This window comes from Leptinotarsa decemlineata, unplaced genomic scaffold (assembly GCF_025532065.1).
Source record: "Leptinotarsa decemlineata unplaced genomic scaffold, Ldec_3_MD MMD2_tig00026282_RagTag_RagTag, whole genome shotgun sequence".
NCBI lineage: Eukaryota > Metazoa > Arthropoda > Insecta > Coleoptera > Chrysomelidae > Leptinotarsa > Leptinotarsa decemlineata.
This window is the reverse complement of record NW_027412668.1, coordinates 3,148,972-3,172,159: the sequence shown is the minus strand read 5'-3', so window position 1 is coordinate 3,172,159 and position 23,188 is coordinate 3,148,972. Positions and strand designations below refer to the sequence as shown.

The 23,188-nt window shown below is 35.2% G+C and overlaps 1 protein-coding gene across 1 annotated transcript in view; it reads left to right on the top strand.

Annotated features, from left to right (window-relative positions):
• The first annotated feature begins 2,091 nt into the window (after positions 1-2,091).
• The window catches only part of exex (motor neuron and pancreas homeobox extra-extra), a 54,443-nt gene continuing 33,346 nt past the window's right edge, over positions 2,092-23,188 (top strand). The window contains 2 exon segments of the mRNA XM_074179620.1: positions 2,092-2,343; positions 2,345-2,721. Coding sequence (XP_074035721.1) covers positions 2,267-2,343; positions 2,345-2,721 — 454 coding nt within the window. The 5' untranslated portion in view covers positions 2,092-2,266.

Sequence of the window (23,188 nt, the reverse complement as noted above, 5' to 3'; positions counted from 1 at the left end):
CATCATTTTATGAAAAATCACCGCACTATGCGGCAGTTACTCTGTTCAATTCACTACCAAAACCATTACAAATGTTGAGAACTTATGAGGCTTTCAAAACTGGCGTTAGTAGGTACTTGGTGTCGGAAGGATTTTATAGTGTGAAAGAATTCTTAAACAGGTAATTTTGCCCAATTATATTTTTCAATTGTTCAATTATATTTTTAAATTGTGTTGTGTTATTTATTCGACAAATCATAATTATGTTTTTTGTATATACCTACATATTTATGTGTTCCTTTATGAAATGTTACTTGTAAGACGTGCCTATGTACTTTGTATGACAAAGGGTGAAAATAAATGACTATGACTATGACTATCAAGGTGTTCTTTCGAAAATATTCGTGTATTTCTTATATCATTAAAACGTTTTTTATGAGTATTATTGTTATCATTGAAATGTTTGTTACAATTTGTATAGTTGGTTGAAATGTTAACTCTTTTATTGCGTTTTTCATTTTTTTTTTTCGTTTGATTGCAGGACATTGATGACACTTTCAACATCTATTAATATTTCTCTAAGGGGAAAATTATTTTTTTGACACGGCAAGTTGAATTTTTTGCCCATGATAAGTAAATGTTGAACATTACCTGGTATTTCATAACTGAAATTATTGATTAACCATTTCTTGTTAATTTCGATTGTTATCTCAATGTTATGATTGCATATTAGTTTTTTAATTTTGTTCAGATGTGCAATTTAGTTCTTTTAAAAATTGTATTGCATGATTTATTTTGGTTAGAGTCATACGCTTGAAATGTTGTGATAGGAATTGATGTTTGCTCTCTTACCATATTTTGAATAATGATAGATATCTGAAATGTAAAGAGAATAGTAATGACCAAAGTATGGATCCTTGTGACACCCCTGACATTAAAGCCAAGGCATTTGATCTATTATGTCCATCTAGACAAACTGGAGGAGTTCACTCTGATAGCAATCGGAGAAATAGCTCATCAGATTGAAAATATGTCTTTTTAATGTTATCGATAGTATTATACAATGAGTTATCATCTTTTTTGTAAATAGTACCTAATGTTTTTTCAGTTCACCTTAGTTTTTGAAAACATTTAATAAGACTTAAGTAGGTACATATTTTTTGTTGAATAATCAACCGTTTAAAAAACTATTTTTGGCTGCAAAATGCTTAGAGGCGGAGCTCCATACATGAAACAATACTCCAAAGAGGTCTAATCAGAGCTCTATAAAGCATCAAAAGTTGCCGAGGTGTGTACAGTTTTCTGGTTCGCAACAGTTTCCAAGCTTTTAAAAAGCAGTCTTTGCAATTCTAGCGACATGATTGTGCCAGGAGATACCTACTAGTGTTTAATTTGACCCCAACAAACTTATCGAAGCAGAAAGCGGACATGTCTGTCCTGGAGAAAACCGATGCCTGGGTTTTCATTGTATTAAATTGAACCTTCATTAGATTTGATACAAATTTATTTTTCTGACAATCAACAATCATACCAATATAATAAACCAAAATGATATTGAATAGGTACTATTTTTATCAGAGAGATTCGAGTAAATCTTCAAACTGTCCTTTTTTATCAATTCAACAGACTATTTGGAAACAGAACAAAATGAAGTCAGTACCAATCTTTTCCAATCCTAGAATAGTTTTCTACTTTGTGGTAGTCATGTATAATTTTTGCGTGGTCATCGAATTCTTCAGTAACTCTATATTTGCTGGAAAGTTGAGATCATGAAATTAGAATCCAGTTTCAACCGCACAAAACAAAACCCCAAACATCCAAGCATCCCTTGGACACTCTCCATTCTCCACCCTGTATCTGCACACCCAAGCCACCCCGCCGAAGTGTCATTCTCACTATCGCAAACACAATCCCAACAAATCGTCAGCAGACCTTAAAAACGCGATAGCGGCAATCAGCGTGAAAACTTGACAATCAAAAAGTCGAGAATCCTATCAAAAGGAGTACACTCGTTGCCACGCAACTGGCTCCTAATATTGGGGTGAGAGGCGTGGCCTAGCGGCCGCAGCCCAATCGGATCTAAGAAGCGACGCGCATCGCGCTCGCCGTGTAATGTACACTTCTAATGTAGCTGTAATGTTGGGTATTATTGGTATAATACATTTCAAATCGGTTAGTTCGTCGACAAGGAAGCTGGCGCTGACATAATCGACGATTGACAGTCTACAGTGCGGCGTGACCGCGAAGAGTCGGTTAAAGTGTGTTTAGTGAGCACAATTCCCGCCAGATGGCCCAGTACTTGGAGGACCACCACAACATGATGTACCAAAACAAGCCCCTGAACATGGATACCAAAATACCGGAAAACAAAACCCTCGTTTTGCATTGACGCGCTTCTATCGAGAACCACAGATAGACCGACGTCACCCGATACCTCCCGAAGCATCTCTCCGACCTCCACGAGGAGTAGGAGCCCCCCTATTTCTCCGGGGAGCGAGGACGTGCCTCCCACAACCTTCGTTCCCCGGCCGGGGCTCCTGAACCACATTTATCCTAACGGGGGAGGGTTCTACGGGTACCAAGGGCAGACTCAAGGTTCTGCGTTCCATTCTTTGGATGCCGGGATGGTGCAGAAGGTTCACCTGCCTGTAGGCCCCCACAATCAGAGCCATCTGCACCAGATGCAGCTGGAGTGGTTCGCGAGGACAGGAATGTTCTATCCGAGGTTGCCAGATCTTTCAGGTGAGTTGTAGTACTTTGTTCTAAGCCATGCAGTGAAAAAATATTCAATGATTATTGAACAAGCAGCAACCACTCACAGGTGACTAGATAATGACGCAGGGGACGCTTTGTGAATTTTCTTCACCGTTTCTGGAGTCGTCTCCTCATTTAGTAGACCACTGCGATTCTCGTCTTGACATCAGCTCCTACGACTTCCTTAAAACTCTGCTACCCAATATTTTACTGTTTTAAACCAAAAAGCAGACTCACCCAGAGTAGAAACTAGTTTAGCTTTCATATTGGTTGGGCTGAGGCCTTCCAAATAAAAGTATTGTGCCATATACGATAACCAATTTTCTCCATTTTCACAAATTCGCCAAAAACTTCGCTATTGATGCCTGCCAAACAAATACTAAACAACGCAGCGTCTTCTAACTTGAAACATATGCTTTATAGTGATACAGTGATATTTTCCAAATAACTACCGTCATTTTTAGGTCAGGCCGAGTACTTCTCGGGACACCCTGGTAGTTTCTAACAAAACCTCCCAGGAATTTGTAATGTGACAAAGACATTGGTATTTTTCAAAAGTAGAGTAGTTTGGGACCCAAATAGCTTTGTCACATCAATTTGTAAGAGGTTTGGTAGATGAGTGGTCGAAGTCTGAGATTGTAAACTAATGATTCTGAGGTCAAATCAAACCAAATACAGTTTTTTCGAATTTTTTTGCCACTCAATTTTCAAACTAGTTGGAACTGAATGAAATAATGATAGGAAGTCTTTTTGGATTTTGCATTCCGTGGCATTCCGTGATTTTTCACAATTCTGGCAATGATTTGATCACACTGTCCGTGTATAATAAATAATTTCATAAGAACTTCGTTTGAATAATCGATATTTGCATTCATTTTGGAAGATGATTCGAAACACCGTCGATAACTCTTTGTAAATTACTTATAAAAATAACCGAACTGCTATAAGCTTGATAATTCCACTGCTACCTAAATCCAAATTCTAAAAAAAATAATGTTTCTAGAAGAAGCGACTTTATTGAGAAAACTTGACGATTTAGGTATAGGGACATGATACATCAGATTGAAGCATTTTTCTCCATCTTTCAATTTATCGAGTAATATACAGGGGGTTTTATTTGAAAAAATGAATTTTTGATGACTTTTATGCACAATGGAAATAATAGTAATTTTAGCACACCCTGTAGGATATGGAGTCGATTTCTTGGTGTTATTTGAATATTTCGAGTTTGTCCAAACTATCATCAAAATATCAACTGTTCATGAATTGAGAGTACTGATGTACTTAATTTCAATTAAGGCTATGTTTTGGACCATATTTAGCACAATTTATTTTTTATCTCGAAAACAGATAGAGATAGGTATAGGATATCATTAACAAAAAAAGTATTGAAATACCAGAGCTATTTCAAAAATGTATTAATATACGGGGTGTTCCATTTGAAAAAATAAAGTTTCTAGGACTTTTTGATGGAAGTGGCAACGCCGCAATGCTGAAAATATTTTAGATCGATAGAACAAGTAAGGAAATGTGAGAGGTGAAATTTTCAGAAAATCATGCATTGCGTTTTCCAGAAACGTGTAACCTACCATCGACCGTGAGTCAAGCTGTATATGTTGTTCAACAAATAAGGTGAATTTCCATTTCTCTCGATAAATATTCATTCATTCATCAATTTCTATTTTGTCTTCTTTAAAGTAGTCCCCCTCCGCTATAATACACTTGCGGCAGGGTTTTTGGAATACTTGAAGCAATCGTCTCAAAACGCCATCCTTTCATGGGTCTTTTCAATCTTGGGAACAGAAAAAAGTCGCAGGGAGTCAAATCTGGTGAATACGGTGGCTGAGGAACGATTACGGCGTTGTTCTTGGCGAAAAAACTACATGCAATAACGAGTATAGAAAATTCGATGCAAATTCTTTGAATAAATTTCTTCGATAGCAGAAAATTCTCATACACGCAAAACTTTCATACCTCTCACCAGCAAACTAAACATGTCAAACAGCTGAAACTCTTTACAAATGTTTGAAACAAGTGTACTAACGTAAAAAAATTCAAAAATCACTAATCGAATGTACTTATAGCCCGCGAAATTTGAATACGTTGAATACTTTATAAACTAATTAAATCGAATTTAATCAGCATCAATAGGTTAATTCTGCTATCTTGGTACTCAAATAAATTATTTCATTTTGGAAGAATTATTAATACTAAGCTCCAAAATATTAACTTTGATATAAAATACACAGATCCTTGTGATTTTTCAAATATTTTTAGAGGTAACTCAGTATTGGCCAGTTTTTGAATAACGTACTGTATATTGTCATCGAGATGAAAACTCATGAAGTATGTGTGATAAAAAAATGTTTTATCTTAACTTTCCGTACCGATTCTTATGAACCAGCTAATCTCCTAATACAAATCCATCAATCAATGATTTTCAATGCAATAATCAATATTTTGAAGGCAAGGAATTGAAATAATTCCAATAAGAATTGATATTTTGAAGGAAATATTCCATTATATATTTTTCGTAATAGGGTTTTTTTGTTATTTCAAAATCCTTCATGATGAGTCAAATTATTTCGAGAAAGTAGTTTGAAGTAGCAAATACAAAATTGTTCGATTTTGGAATCAAAATTTCAGGGAAGTATTTTAGGACCCTTGATGTTTTCAGTGTTTATTTGTGATTACCCCACTTTCTCATCACATTTTCAAGTACATCTATACGCAGATGATATACAGTAATATTTGTCTTCTCATAAAATCGATACAGAAAGTTGCGTGGCCAATATAAACACATATTTGCATAAAACATTCCTATACTCGGAGAATCATGGACTGAAAATCAATCCAAATAAAACTTTGGCCTTAAGCATAGGGTCTCAAAGGCAAATAGCAGAAACTCAGTGTAACTTTAGGCTCACTCTCGATAACGCAGACATTGACTGGGTATACGGTGCTAAAAATCTTGGAGTAACCATAGATAGCTATTTGTCTTTCCATGAACATGTGACAAACAGTTTCAAAGTATCATTCTTCAAACTCAAATCGCTACAAAATTCAAGTATCAGTTATCAGAAGAAATGAAACTCAGGTTAGTTAGAACTCTTATTTACCCCCATAATATAACAAGCAGAAGTTACAACGTATACAAAATGTTTGAATGCGATTCGTATGATGCATACCATATGGTGACCATGTCACACCATTTTTGTTAAAAATGAAGTAGCTGAATGTGAGGTATAGAGTCCAAGATTTGATAAAAATGGTTTTGTGTAAGTTTCTTCGAACTAAAAATCCTAGTTATTTATATAGTTTATTAAGCAGGCATTCTGACATACATATGGTCAATTTGAGAATTAACTCATTCAACATACCTAGGCACCGTACTTCCAAATTTCAAGGATGTTTTTCTGATATAGCCCCTTCCTATCTGAATGAAATTTTACCCCTTTCAAATCATAATATTCATCAATTTAAGAAAGAAATAAAATCACAGATGCTTACAACTCGGTGCTGATTCAAAAAATTCAAAATTCAATGTATGGTAGTACAATGAAATTGTTGAATTGACCAAAATAATGTCAAGAATATTAAGAGTTATTGGCAACTATATGATCCATTATTTTTTCTCTTCTCTATCATTGTTATGATAGTAAATGAATATTTTTATAATTATTTTCTTACAGTCACTGTATAATTTTTGGGAGGACAGGAGGAAGATAGCCTTTGGCTAACCCTTTTCCTTTCATGTATAAATGTATTTTTATGCATAATAAACGATATTATTATTATTATTATTCTAATTTTAAGCAGCAGAATGTAAGATGTTGATATTATTGGTTCTTTCTCTCTGGTCACACGGTTCTCAAACCCAATGGTCACTCACTCTACAGTTTTATGCGTTGATGCCGGATCGCCCTTCCTCGAATATTTCTCCATGATTTCTACAAGCTGCCAAACCAATAAAAAACGTTTCCCACACCAGAACCAAAACACCGTCTTTCGATACGCGTTTCGTCAACTGAAGTAACGGAAAACATCACCAGAAGATAACTGAAACTAAATCCCTACGACTGAATCAATAATCTGGACGAATCATTGGATTTGTTCTCAATACTTCTTAATATTTTCCTCTTATAGTCTGGTTCACATGTACTCGATTCAGCTCTTTTTGGTGACATTTTTCAGCCCTGTCCAAAAATTACGACCAAGTTGTCATTCGATTCGTATATTTGCCTAGAAAGTTTAAGGAAAGGTCTGAAAACGCGCCGATAAAAATTACAAAAGTTACAAACAATTACTTTAGTTTTTTCTTAATATCTCGGAAAATTTTCAAAATTTTGGAAATTTGAAAAAAGATTTGAAAAGATCAATGAATTTGCGTAACAAAAGTCCCGACTCCCGAAATTGTATCTCAATTATTTATAATTTTTACAGAGCCCTGAAAATAGAGCCAAAAGCGGGTGGTCTGGCTTCCGCGCGCCTTTCGTCACTCCGACATAAAAACAAAAAAAATTATTTAAACATATTAAATGTAAATATTAAGGAATGAAAAAATTCTTGTAATGTTGGAATACATCAATGAACAATAATCCGTAATCAAAAAATTTTTATCCCAATTTTAACGTTAATTATAAATTTGTTAATTAATAACTTTTTCTGAATTGAAAGTTAATATAAAAATCCCTATAATTATTAAACTAAAACCCTGGCATTTTTTTCCTTCGGTGAAGTTATCCTTAATAGACAAAAAAATAGATCACCGTTGTCAAAATAAAAAAATTGTAATTTTCTATTTTTTTATTGACAATTGAAAATTATAATTTCATAAAAAAATACATTACGAAGTTTTTCTTTCAAATTTTCCATTGTTTCAATGTCTCATGGCTAAAAACTAATCAATAATTTATTTTTATTTTTTACAGATATTGTTAATAAATTTATTATAAACAAATACATTGTTTATGAGCAATTCGAATTTTTTTTTCATTATGTCAATTGATAAAAATCATGATTTTTAGAAAGGAAAAGGTTTCTAAAAAAAATTTATCTGTTGCTAAAAAATGCGTTTGTTAATTAACAATCGTTTTTTGAAACGAAATATTGAAATTAAGGAACCGTTTTTTTTTTAAATCATAAATTCTATTGTTCTTTAAGGTTTTGAAAAAACTTTTTTTTAATTTTTTTAAATTGTTTATTTAAAAAAAAATTGTTATAAACAAATTATTATTTTTTCAATACTTTGTTCTATAGTAAAAGTGACTATGTGTTTTTTTTAAATTTATTCTATTTTTTATAAAACTTTTAAAATTGTGATACCTTGATACTTGTCTTTTTCATTCGCTCCTTCGCTTTTATAATTATAATAACTTTTAAACTATTGCAGTTATGACAAATATGCTTCTTTTTTGCAATAGTTTGAAAGTTATCATAATTATAAAAGCGAAGGAGCGAATGAAAAAGACATGTATCAAGGTATCACAATATTAAAAGTTTTATAAAAAATAGAATAAATAAAAAAACATATAGTTACTTTTATTATAGAACAGAGTATTGAAAAAAAATTGTTTATAACAATTCTTTTTTGAATAAACATTTTAAAAAAAGAATGAAGAATATGTTTTTTCAAAACCTTAAAGAACAATAGAATTTATGATTTAAAAAAAAAGGTTCCTTTATTTCAATATTTAGTTGCAAAAAAAGATTGTTAATTAACAAACACATTTTTTAGCAGCAAAGAAATTTTTTTAAAAAACCACTTTTTTTCTAAAAATCATTATTTTTTTTTCCATTATCATAATGCAAAAAATTTTTTTCGAATTGCTTATAAACAATGTATTTGTTTATGATAAATTCATTAACAATAGCTGTAAAAAATTGAAAAAAAAATATTAATAATTAGTTTTTAGTCATGAGACATTGAAACACTAAAAAATTAAAAAAAAAATTGTAATGTATTTTTCATAAAATTATAATTTTCAATTGTCAATAAAAAAATAGAAAATCACAATTTTTCTATTTTGGTAACGGTAATCTATTTTTTGCCTCTTAAGGATAACTTCACCAAAGGAAAAAAATGCCAGGGTTTTAGTTTAATAATTATAGGGATTTTTATATTAACTTCCAATTCAGAAAAAGTTCTTAATTAACAAATTTATAATCAACGTTGAAATTGGGATAAAAAATTTTTGAGTACGAATTATTGTTTATTGATTTATCCCAACATTACATGAATTTTTTCATTCCTTAATATTTACATTCAATATATTTAAATAATTTTTATTGTTTTTATGTCAGAGTGACGAAAGGCGCGCGGAAGCCAGACTAACCGCTTTTGGCTCTATTTTCAGGGCTCTGTAAAAATTATAAATAATCGAGATACAGTTCCGGGATTCGGGATTTTTTTTACGCAAATTCATTGGTCTTTTCAAATCTTTTTCAAATTTCCAAAATTTTGGAAATTTTCCGAGATATTGAGAAAAAACTAAAGCCCCATTTTTTTTCACTTAATTGTTTATAACTTTTGTAATTTTTATCGGCGCGTTTTCGGACCTTTCCTCAATTTTTCTAGGCAAAAATACGATTCGAATGACACCTTGGTCGTAATTTTTGGACAGAGCTGAGAAATGTTACAAAAAAAAGTACATGTGAACTAGACTAAAGGAAAACATAACAAAGCTATGGATGATAAAATGTATTTCCATTTTGTACCTTCATTTCTCTCATGAACACATATTAAATCAGAAATATTTATTAAGACGTTTTATGAATCCTCGAATTAAAATTCCAACATTAATCAGCTTTTTCGGCTATCTTTCGATTAGTCCAGTAGACGACTTACAAAACAAACATTTAATACGTATGAGAGTTTATCTGAACGGATAATATTTACGCTGCTGGCAATTTTCGCAATGAATGAATACCTCGTCAATATTCCAATAGTTATAAATCATGTGAAATACGATAGTGAATAACAAACAGATATAGAATCGCCATTCGAATTCCATTAAAATCAAATTTCGATAAACCCAGTGACAATATTTACATATACAGGGTTTCACAGTTTCTATCCGCTTGATTGATTGATATATTTTTGGGTGACTTGTAGTTGTGGAAATGCTGATTGAACGAAATATACAGGCCGTTTTTTCAACTGAGCTGCAATCTCAGAAACGGTAAGACTTACAAGGTAGGTTGAATTGGATAGATGTTTCCTATTTTGTGAAACTAGATTTGAATTTAAAGGGAAATATTTTTAAGAGAGAAGGGAAAAGAAATGTTCCCGCATTCTACTTCTCAATTTTTGCAGAAAAAAATATGGGAATCTTCCGATGAAAGGAAAGAAGCAAATTTCAAAAAGGTACCAACCAACGACGTTTATGGCGACGTTTACGGTGGTCTTTCATTAACTGAAAAAAAAGCCTTCTCTAAACAGCTACTTTCATATAAACATTCAATTACGCGAAAGAAAAATACTTTTGAAACAGATACTTTTGAATGAACCTGAATTATATCTGATTGATTCTATTATATCTCACACACACTTTTTTTCATTCAAAGTGAAATTTTGGAAGCGTTAAATGAAATGGCTTATATTTTCTTGAGCCATATCCGCCTATATTTGGCAAATATGGCAGATATGAAGATTACTTCTGAAGTTTGGGTCTCCAATGAAACGGACGGCTGATATTGTTGGGGCCAAGCTACAAATATGTAATAAATATTCCAAATAACGCCTTATTCGATCTTTATGAACCACTAGGACATGACTAACAGAATTAGAGGTATCGCACATTGTATAAATTTCGAAGTCTTTTGTATTTCTAACTAAGAATCAATACATGCAATACACTGCTGTTAGAGTAGTGTCAATATGTTTATTGAAAGAAAGGGATGAATCAAAAGTAACACCTAGATCAGTGAGTATGTCAGGACGCTCTTCAGGGCGAGACGTTCGCAATTAATAGAATATGTTATATTGAGATAGGGTTTCAAGTCATGTGCGTATAAAAAGAAATTGACAGCAATCTCAGCTCCGATATCATTAATGAACATATTGAACAGTAGGGTTCCGAGATTTGATCCTTGTGGTACACCAGATGTGGCTATACATTCGATAGACTTGAGGCCATTGAGGTGGACGTACTGCTCACGGTTGTAAAAATACGATTTGAAGAGAGTAATTAATTGATCAAGTCTGTCGAACGCTTTATAAAAATCAGTGTAATAGCCTTTTTCTACACCCGTACTCTAACAATACACTTATATGACCATAATCCGTTTCATAATGATATCCATTATGATACAGATTTTTCATAACGATACAGATTATCAACCAATACAAACCCATAATTTTTCAATCAAGAATCCTGTTCCTTTGTTTGTCCTAGATTCTAACCTAAGTAACTGATTGCTTTATTTGTCAAAATCAGTTTTCATATTACCTACCTATATTATCAAAATGTCTGAAAACAGCGATATAGAAGGAATACCATCGACTCCAATATTTTTAAAAGATCAGATTAATTACAGTTGTTATATTCAATATAAATATAATTAGAATCTTTATAGTTTTCATATATCCATGATAATACCATCAAGTTTGTGTTTTTTTTAAAAAATATGAGTTAATTACTGTAAATGTGTTCAATACAAATATAATATTTATAGTTTTTCATTATTTATCGGGTTTAGAAAAAATAGCGTATGCAACTCTCATGTAATGGTTATTAATACACTCGCATATACCATACAAAACTCGCCTTCGGCTCGTTTCGTATCCCGGTTAATGCTCGTGTCTTAATAACCATCATCACATGATCGTTGCATAATATACTATTATTACCCAAAAGTAATAAAGATTCATATGATTACCAATCACAAATTGAGAAAATCAATAACAAAATTATAATATAAAATGAAATTAAAAAACTATACCAGAAAATCAAAAATTCTCCATGAAATACTGAAATGCAGTGTCAACAATGTATTTTAGGGAATCAAAATTGATGTCACACAAATTTGAAATTAAATTGAAATGCTAAAGGTAGATGACTTGAAATACAAATTGGTTCAGGCCAGTCGGCTGTAAAAAGTTTTTGTACTTCTAGTTCTAAAATGAGGCACACAGAAATTTATAAGAGATGACACCTCCACAGCATCCACATTGTTATGCAGTAATTTACACAGAAAGATTATTCCAGCAAGTTTTCTGCGTGATTCAAGACTTTGGTAAGAGATTCATATACCTCTATCAGGACAGATTTTAGCCTTACGTACCTTGACCATACATATACTTCTTTAGAGAAAACCCGAAGAAGTTTTCCAACAAAGCCGAAGTTTCATTGTAATCATTCCCTCTCCCGGTACATTCACATCGATCTTCTCTAACGACCTTCCATCAGTTGCCCAAAACGAATCTCTAATTCAAATCGCGTGTGCCGCGTTTAAAACAAAGCATAAAATTTAGCGGCAGAAAATCGAGTTAGGCCGTGGGCTAAAGGCAACTCAACAAAACATTCGACAACACATTGGGAACGGATCCGCTCTCGAAAGGGATCTCTCAAATCAAGTTAGCTAATTGCAGAGAGAGGTCTGGCAAGAGGCGGCATGGGGGAGGGGGGGAGCGGGAGAAGGAAATTGCCTGATGGATATGCCTTTAATTCGGCTACATGGGGAGAGTAATGTTTTCGGAATGGCGGAGTTTTTTATGGAACCATTGATCGGTGTGGTGTAGTTGGCTGTTGGGAACATCCGGGAAAAATGGAGTTGGCGCTTGTGGGAGTTCTACAGGGTGATTTTTGATGCGAGCCCGTTGGAGGTTTTTCCAAAAGTACACATAGGATAAGTTCTCTATAGTGAATATCAACTGTTTGAACACTTTGAGCTCCTTTCGGCAAATCAGAGTGGTTTCCGTAGGCACAAATCAATCAGCTCGACAGTTTCTGATTGCCAAAAGTTAATCATAGAAATAATGTTCTAGAACTGTTCTGTGACTTCAGTCGTGCTTTCGATACTATTGATCAAAATTTGTTAACCATGAAATTGAAAGGGTTAGGTCAGGGGTCGGGATACATAAAACATACACAATTTAAACAAAATACAATAAACATAAGCTAAAAATGTGAAATACACTGAGATATCCAGCTGGAAATAACAGGACATAGAAATAAAAGTTAAGATTCAAGTGAATCGTCAAGATACTCCTGAACTGAATGATAGGCCCTATCAACAAGTAGCATTTTAACTGCTTCCTTGAATTTGTTTAGCACTATAATTTCTTTAATTCGGGCTGGTAAGTGGTTAAACAGTTTGATCCCGTTGAATATAATTGAATCCCTAACAAGGAAGCTCGCAGGAATAGGCAGATCTATGTTACTATTGTGGCTACGAGTATTATATGAGGAAGGGGAAGATGCACAAGTATAAATTTTTTTATCAGGTAAATTGATTCCAAGATAAACAGGGCAGCTACTGTTAAATACCGTGAGATATGAAAAGAGGCTTGCATGGATCCCTGGGAGCTGCTTTGCACATATATCGAACAGCCCTTTTTTGGAGCACAAAAATCATTTGAGATAAATCTCTAGAACAGACTCCCCAGAAGGCAATTCCATATTCAATATGGGGATCTATTAGAGCGAAATAAGCTGTTCTTGAATGGGAGTAGCCTAGTTCTCTAGAAATCACTCTTAGTGCATAGCAACCTGAGGCAAGCTTCTTGCTTAAGTTTATTGTGTGATTCTCAAATTTCAGTTTATCATCAATGTTCGCTTCATTGGTTATAGCGGGAGATGACCGTTTGGCGGAAGTTGGTCGTTTTTCGCTTGATAAGAGGTTTCCATATGTTACGTATCTCTACGCTAGCTTGGCAAAATGCGTTGTTGGACAACATATACGCGGCTTCCTTGAAATTTCTCCCAAACCAGTGTTCCTCTTTGTGGATGATTTCAGCTTGAGCCCATTTGATATTATGTTGATGAGTCCAAACATGCTCTGCTATTCCGGATTTGCTGGTTTCTCCTCGCTGTGTGTGTTTCTTGTGCTCAGCAATGCGAACTTTCAATGGCCTCTTAGTTTCACCGATGTATGATTCTCCGCACTCGCAGGGTATCCGGTAAATGCAATTCTTGGAATAGCAGTCCGCGTTTGGTGGCCTGGTTTTTGTCAGGCTGCTACGGATAATGTTCCCAGATCTGAAGCAGGTCCTGATGTTATACTTGAACCCAATCCTTCTCATCCTCTGATGTAGGGAAGTACAAGTACTGGTTGTGGTGGCTTCTCTTCCTTGTGAGGCTCTTGCTGTCGGTGAAACTAAGAGGCCATTGGAAGTTCGCATTGCTGAGCACACAAGAAACACACACAGCGAGGAGAAACCAGCATATCCGGAATAGCAAAGCATGTTCGGACATAATATCAAATGGGCTCAAGCTGAAATCATCCACAAAAAGGAACACTGGTTTAGAAGAAAATTAAAGGAAGCCGCGTATATGTTGTCCAACAACGCATTTAGTCAAGCTAGCGTAGAGATACGTAACATATGGAAACCTCTTATCAAGCGATAAACGACCAACTCCCGCCAAACGGTCATCTCCCGCTAAACCAATGAAGCGGAAAGAGGAGAGAGGGGATAGGTGAAAGATGAGAGCACCTGAATGACCTTTAAATAGTCAGATCTCGGAGGAATGAGTCCAGTTATCACCCGAAGACGATTGTGGATACTAACAATCGAAACGTTGTGACGTAACTTGGTTTGGAATTTTTTAATTTTTATTTTTCATTTTTGTTAATGTTATTTTTTAATTTTCAGCTTTTATTATTATTTGAATTTTTTATTTTCTGGCTGTAGCTTGTATGTTATTTCCTTGTAATTTCAGTTTTTTGCTATAATAAAATTGTTATTTCCGGTTAATCTTTTTATTTTTTTCAGGGTTTTCAAATCAATTTATATTATATTAGACAATGGAAGTCCGAATTGATAAAATAATAAAAATTCAGTGCTATTTATGTATTATCAATGTGTATTAATTAATACGTATTATCAATGTGAGAAATTACACCGACGGTCTTGAGTCAGTTTTTTATAGTTTGGTTCTCGAGGAACAGCAAATTCAAAGTGTGTCTTCTAGGTGGGAGCCCGTTAATCTCGAACGATATTTGTTTTTCAAAAAATAATCTTGGAGGAAGATCACATACATAAGTCGGGCCAAACATAGTGGCCAAATTCATAGCTAATTTTTTGCAATTTTCATATTCTTCTGGAAAATGTTTGGTCCAAAATTCTTCAGTGGATACCGTTTTATACATTTGCAAACACACATCTTCTTGCAAATCAATTACCTCTATTTGAAGTGATGCCTTTGGCAGCCACATCTGTCCATTCTGCTGCTACATCAATTTCAAATGACCATTTAAGAAACAGAGATAGCTTGTCCATCTCTGGAAAGTCTTGGAATCTTGTAGCAAATTCGTTCCTAAGATCGGCCAGAAATTTTACAAACACTGCAATGTCTTCTTCAGAGCTCTATTTATATTAAACAATTGTCGAAATATGAATAAATTCTTGTCTTGCAATATCTTTTCAAAGATATCCAGCTTGCGACAAAAAGCAGACACGTTATGTATCAGAAAGCATATTACTTTTCCATTTCAGTCAGAAACTTTCAATAAATTGACCTTTACTTAGCCAACAAACATTTGTTGCAGTAAGTCAGAATACGATGTCAGAAAAATACTCCTTGAAATGTCTTTCAGTGTAGCACTAAGTTTTCCACAAAGGGCTTCCTGGTGAATTATGCACTGAAACGATATCAGACCTGAGTTTTCATCCCTGATTCTCTTTACTTCACCTTTTTCTTTGCCAATCATTGGTGGGGCCCCGCCAGTTGAAAGCGACACCATTTTATTTAAACTAATGTTAGATTTAGTAATAAATTCATCAATGACCTTGAATAAGTCTTCTCTTCGAGTGTTAACTTTCAACGGCAATATTGTTAGCAACTCTTTCCTAAAATTCTGACACTCAATGTCAAAAAATCTGTTCATTATCAACAATGACACATGATTCATCGAATGCTACGTCGTAGTAAGGGGCTTTTTGCAGAAGTTCAAGATGAGTGTTTTCCGTTTTTCGTGTATTACTTCTTGCTGATAATGGGATACTTTGAAATGCAGCGAAATCTTTTTCTCTTCAAAAAGTGCCGTGATTACTTCTATCATACATTTTTTCACCATCTCAGAATCTGAAAATGGTTTCTGCTGTTTATTAAGCGTCCAGCACACACGTAGCGCTGCTGAGTGTGTGCTGGACGCATTCCATTCTACCAGAAACCTCCTATTTGCACTGTCCACTTCACGCTTTTTAGAATCCATATTAGCAAAAAATCACAAAACAAATGAATGGTTGCTCTGCACCCCCGATTTCGATACTCGCTCGCGCTTGTTTCAACAAAAAAAAATAGTGGCAAGCGCGCACAAACTCACATACACACAGGGTAGATAGGAAACTAATAAAACCATATCAATTTCACTAGTTCGGACTTCTATTGTCTACTATATAAAATGATTTGAAATCCCTGAAACATCTAAAAAAGAATAATTAAAAATGAATAGCTGAAAATAACAATTATATTGAGCAAAATAAACCTGAAATGAAATAAAAGGGAAATAAACTACAAGAGGCTCCTGCCTCTTCCTTGCGAGGCAGGAGCCTCGCAAGGAAGAGAATCCGTCACAACCATTTCTTGCACTACCCTACATCAGAGGATTATCGGAGAGGATAAGAAGAATTGGTTCCAAGTACAACATCAGATCCTGTTTCAGATCCGGTAACACTATCCGTAGCAGCTCACGAAAACCAGGCCACCAAACGCGGACTGCGATTCCAAGAATTGCATTTACCGGATACCCTGTGAGTGCGGAAAATCCTATATTGGTGAAACTAAGAGGCCATTGAATGTTCGCATTGCCGAGCACAAGAAGCACACACAGCGAGGGGAAACCAGCAAATCAGGAATAGCAGACCATGTTTGGAACCATCAACACAACATCGAGTGGTCCCAAGCTGAGATCTTGCACAGAGAGGAATATTGGTTCAGGAGAAAATTCAAGGAAGCCGCATACATGTTGTCCAACAACGTATTCAGCTAGGCCCGCGTAGAAATACGCAACATATGGAAACCCATCATCAAGCGAAAAATGGCCAACTCCCGCCAAAACGGTCATCTCCCACGGAACCAGGGAAAGCAGGGATAAGTGAAAGTATTTGAACGACCTATAAATAGTCATCTTTCAGAGGAATCAGTCCAGTCATCGCCGGAAGACGATTGTAGATACCACTGCGTGGTCCGTTTGCGACCGCGCGTTTGCCGACCGTTAGGTTAGGAATTAGGGGTGTTCCGCTCCAATGGATAACATCATACCTGAAAAACAAAACAAGACGATAGTAGTGACTAATGTGAAATCAAGTTCAAGAAAAATAAATACAGGAGTTCCACAGTGTTCAATCTTGGGACCACTAGTGTTAGTGGTTATTGTTCTTAGTGACATTAATGACACCTGTATTCATCAAATGATAATATATGCTGATGAGAGTATTATTCTAATGTCACACAATGAAATTGGTCAATTACCAAAATTAAGTAACAAGGCATCTAATGAAATAGAAATATATAGCCTTGAAAATGGCCTCAGAATCTATGGAATCCATCAAATTCTTAGATGGTACTTTGGATAGTGAGCTAACACGAGAAGCACACATAAACACTGTATGTCCAAAACTAAACACTACATGTTATTTTTTGGGAACGAAGGTTTTTGGCTTTCTACTACTCCATCTGATACAAAAAAAAGGATGAGGGAATCTTCCAAAGAAAGGAAGGAAGGAATCAATTCGGAAATAAGTAACTCTATACATGGATGTGTAGATCATGCAAAGAAGTAACTTTCAGACACAAACTGAAAGAAAGTCCTCCTGAAACAGCTACTTTCATATAAACATTGAATTACACGAAAAAAAAAATTCTTTCGAAACAAAAACTTCTATATGAACACTGAATTATACAGAAGATACTTTTCTCTACTCAGCTTGTATTTCAAACATTCGTTGTGGAATAAAAGTCAGATATCATTCACATGAGTTCTACTTTAAATGAATGGTAACAAATTGCACTTACATGGAATACTGTCATCCTCACTGGTATACATCGATGTTTCAGGAGGACTTTCTTCAAGTTCGTGTCTGAAAGTTACTTCTTTGCATGATCTACTCATCCATGTATAGAGTTACTTATTTCCGAATTGATTTCTTCCTTCCTTTCTTTGGAAGATTCCCTCATCCTTTTTTTGTATCAAGATGGAGTAGTAGAAAGCCAAAAACGTTCTTTCCCAAAAAATTTATCACTCCTAAAAAATATAACCCCTTCAATTCAAATATCACTACATGTTATATTATGAAAAATCTGCGAGATACTGTGTCAGCAGACATCATGGAATTATTATATTTTGGGATGGTTTTGTCTACTCAGCAATATGGCGTGATCTTTTGGAGGGCCTCTTGTCACTTTGAAAGGGCATTTGTATCTCAAAAAAGGATGATGAGAATAATGTATCACACTCATCCAACTACAACATGTAAACCTCACATTGGTCCACCGATTGTATAGAAATTGCACACAGACAGATGCCTAAATAAAAAGTATAACTAGCAGCCACAGCAAAAGAGAGGGGTAATTGAAATGTTGGTTGAAACATCACGATGAATCTGTGAACCTAAGGCTCTGCCTGAAGAACTGAATCACCTGAGAAATGCATTTAAACGTGAAACCAATATTTAGGCCAACAAAAACCATCAGACAGAGTCTCAAGTCGACAAAGGATCCTGGAAACCTCTAGCAACGCCAGGGGTATACGGATTCCATGTAGCCGCGGGTTAGTCTACATTAGAACCACGAAACGAAGTATAGTAAGTGTGTTCAATAATGAGGAGTACATGTTTGTTAAATTGTTGCCTTAGGATGATATTTTTGCAAAACGATTAGCGAGCATCTATCATTTGGGTCTCAGTGATTAACTGCCATAACTACAAGGCACTCTAAAATATATTTTCGATAGTCGTGTGAGGGCTAAGAAGTTTCCCATAACATATTGTTTGTATTGTTCCCATAATAGGTAACTGTTCATAATAATTTATAAATATTTGATCTTATCAATACTGGAAATCTGAATTTTTATCTCCTATGTCGACACTAAGTTGTAATTGCTACATTACCCGAAAGAGGATCATATAAACGGATATACCCGAGCCACATATTCCTGGTCCAAAGAATAGCAGAATAGTCTAATGATCTTCGCCTCCTCATCCTCCTCCTTCTTTCAGTGACAGCTTTTGTTGCCACAGAAGGAAAAATGAACAGGCCCCATAGTTGATCCTTGCGGTACACCCACCCACTCTACTATTACACCCTGAAATGTATTAGAGTTTGTTCACGTGATTCTAAGATCCTTCGAAACCCCGAAGGGCAAAGGGAGCGAAGCAAGGCCGCGTTTAGGGCTGGCAATGCTCGGCGTCATCTTATTGGCAAGACAAACAGACGGGCTGACGAACCGTCGCAAGGCGAGGACGACGATTGTAAATTGGGCTTGTAAACACATTCTAACATGATCAGCACTACATTAGGTCCGGGCGGCTCTGTTACGCTGACAAACTAACTGGAAAATTCCGGTGCGACGACGGCAGAGGAATTTCCTGATGGAAAGCTCCGTGACGCGAGTTTCGAGCTGGAATTTATGCGGTTATTTGGGTGTTGTTTGGAAATGTGGACGGTTTGAATGATATCTGGAATTTTCGTGTGCAGGAAGATTGAAATCATATGTTCAGAAATTTCTATAAAAACGGCAAACTGTAGAATTAGTTGTCAAAATATCGGAAAATAATTTATCTCCACCTGAAATAGCACAGTGATTGAAAAATGAAGATGAAGCAATTTGATGACGTTTAGTTTGTTAGGTTATGACAGTTATCAAAGACAACTGAGGTTATGATGTTTGTAGTTCTGCCAGCACAGATATTTCTTGTATTATAATAGTGGAGGATCTTCCAACAGGTACAGGTGCAAATAATAAAAAAGTTTTATCAAAATGAGTGTTCTATTCTATTTACGGTCGCTATAATCGTCTTTCCGAGAGCACTGTTTGCAACGTGGTGGATACATTTTAGTCCACTAGTTTCATAAACGATGGCCAGAGCGGTAAAAGCACCTAAAACGTGGCCAAAAATAAATTCTCACTATTTTTTCATGTTATGGATAGAAATTGACATATTATGATATTCTTGATAAAAAAAGACAAATCAATAATGAAGATGAAATAAAATATTTTTCTGTATTAAAAATAATAATAACATTTTTATAATTAAATAAAATTACAAAAAAATATGGATCTTATTAGTAGCATAGTCAACAGATTTCACTTCCACATAAGTTTTAATGAATATTATTCCTGAGGAAGGCCGTCATCCAATTTAGAAAACTCTTAGCCTCAGCACTAAATGGTTGCTTTGGTTTGTTTTGTAAGATATGGATATAAGATATGTTAGATATGGATCCGAAGTAAACAAAAGTCGATTAAGTATATCTTCATTACACTCTCTTCTGGAAAACTTTCTGTACTCTCGAAAGTGTTTATTTCGAGCTTCCGCAGCTTCCGCAGATAATTGTCCAATCGGTAACAAGGTATGAGCTATAGCGCTTGATGAGTGGACCAATATTTTGTGTACTGTATAGGCAACAGTTTGCCAAGAGTATAAATTTATGTACATTTCTGACGTACTCTTGTTCTGAATATTTTCTTTATCATTTTTGTCGGTTACGCCACTCTTGTAGACTTTACTATGTAGTAAAATCTCACCATTAAGCCATTCGTGGTCTTTTTCTAAGGACTTTCTGCGCTAGTGCTGTGCTATTTACGTTTATATACCACTTTAAAAGTCTCAACGACTTTTTGAAGCTCATCTCTTTTTTCCGGGGGGCACTTGGTTATTTCAACCAATTTTTCTTCCAAATCCTGGAGATTTCTGTCAAGCAGTGGCTGTGGACTTGCTCTAACAAGCTCGTGTAGTTTTTTCTTGTCATTAATATAACAGCAGTTCCACAATCTGTAACAATTGATAAAATATCACTTAAAACTCTAATTTTGTGTTAATTTCAACAGAAAAAATTCTATGAAATGTGAATACTTGTGAATGATTTTGCTTCATAACCTTATTCTAGAAACTTTGAGGTGCCATAAAACGTAAGTAGGTATTATTTTGTCGTCATTAGTTGCACATGTTTATAATATCCACGATTGCTGAAGAATGACGAAAAATACAAGTTTTTTTTTATACAAATGATTTTACACTCTATATTCGAAAATAAAGCCTATTAAATAAAACATTCTTGAATGTCATGAAACATCGACCCAAAAACCGAATTTCAATCGGGTATTTCAGTGATGCATACTTCACCACCTGTGAAGGACCATCACAAAGATAAAGCAATATATGAAGAAGCATAAGAAGGTCAGTACTGAAAAACACTAACCACAGAAAAGTTCGAATTCACGGAGGAAGTAACAGCATCTTTCGGTCAGGTCTTTCTTTAATTTGCGTTTGAAGATATCTGGACGTCTGCTCTCTCTCAATTTGAGGGGCAGGATGTTAAATAGACATGTTCCAGTATCCACTGGAGCTTTTTTTGTAGGGAGTGACACATTTTTTTCGGTAAAATATTTCTTCTGTTTATGGTGTTATACATGTGAATATCGCAATGCCTTCTAAAGCTGTTTAGATTCTTGAAAATGCGAGTCAACAGTTTTGATATATAAATAGAGGGCACCGTGAGAATGTTTTACTTTTGAAAGTGTCTCTGCATGATGTTCTATGAGGTAAACAGAAAATACGTCTAATGATACGTTTTTGCAACACAAACACTCTTTGCAGTTCGGACGCTTGACCCCACACAACTATACTATAGTATAACTATTTTCAATTGAAGGTAACTCATATACAAATTGAACTGAGAGCTAACGGCAACAATGTTAAATGTTAGAGCTAAATTCTTACCGGGGTCATTTTTATTATCTATGCATCGCCATTGTAATTGAAAAGTAAAATGATTCCATAAAATTTGCCCCCCGTAACAAGATAGCTTCTGCATATCGTTAGGATGAACAAACAGAACTTAAGGAAAATAATGAAAAAGATTTAAAATTTATATATACCAAACGATTCCGTATATCTGTCTTAATAGAAAGAGAAGATATAGTCTCATGGCGACGGAGATATCTTCGCTCTATTAGAAAAATGCGTTCTGCTAACAAAAAGATTTATTATCTGGACGAAACGTGGGTGAATGCTGGTCACACAGTATCTAAGATCCGGCAAGATACTACTGTAACTAGTTATCGTCAAGCATTTGTGGACGGTTTATCAACAGGATCGCCCATATAGGTAGCGAGAGTGGCTTTTTAGACGATAGTGAACGCCCATCGCTTTGAAGGATAGTTTGAATCCCTTCTTTCACGAGTCGAGCCAAATTCTTTAATAGTAATGGATAACGCTTTCTATCACAGCCGATGAGTAGTACAGCTGCCAACTATGACCACCAGAAAAGCAGACATGCAAAGTTGGTTAGGACAAAAAGGAATTCCATTTTCCGAGGACATGGTTGAGACCGAGCTTATGAGTGTCATTAAACAGCATCGTCACAGATATCGCCAGCATGTGGTGGATACAATAGCACGTGCTGAAGGCATCACCATTTTGAGACTTTCTCCTACCATTTCGAGTTGAACCCAATATAATTAATCTGGGGTCAAATTAAGGGTTACGTAGCTCGTGAAAACGTGACATATAAAATTTCTGATGTCCATCGTTTATGAGAACTCGCAATGGAACGGATACGGAAAGAAGATTGGGCTAATGCTGTATCCCATGTAATCAAGAAAGAAGAGAAAATGTGGAGATTGGACGGGATGGTAGACACTGTTTTCGACCAAATAATAATAGATTTAAGTGCGACTGGGGATTCCTCTTCGGACGAGTCAATGGATTCTGAAACTTCATAAGCATAACATAGGTATTTATCTCTCTCAATTGAAACGTTGTGTGAATGTTCCCCATATGCGGAGTAATTCTTCGTTGAAGCATGTCCCACACATGCTCGATAGGATTCAGGTCCGGTGATTGTGCTAGCCATGGCAATACATCAACTCCTTCGTTGGTGAGCCAGTCAGTCACTAGACGCGCGACATGTGGACGAGCATTATCGTGCATTAGGTGGAAGTTTTCACCTACAGCACCAGCAAACGGACGGACGATAGGTAGAAGAATGGTGTCGAGATACTGTCGAGCTGTGAGGGAGCGATTTGGAGAAACGAGATCGGTTCTGCCGCCGATCATGATTCCGCCCCA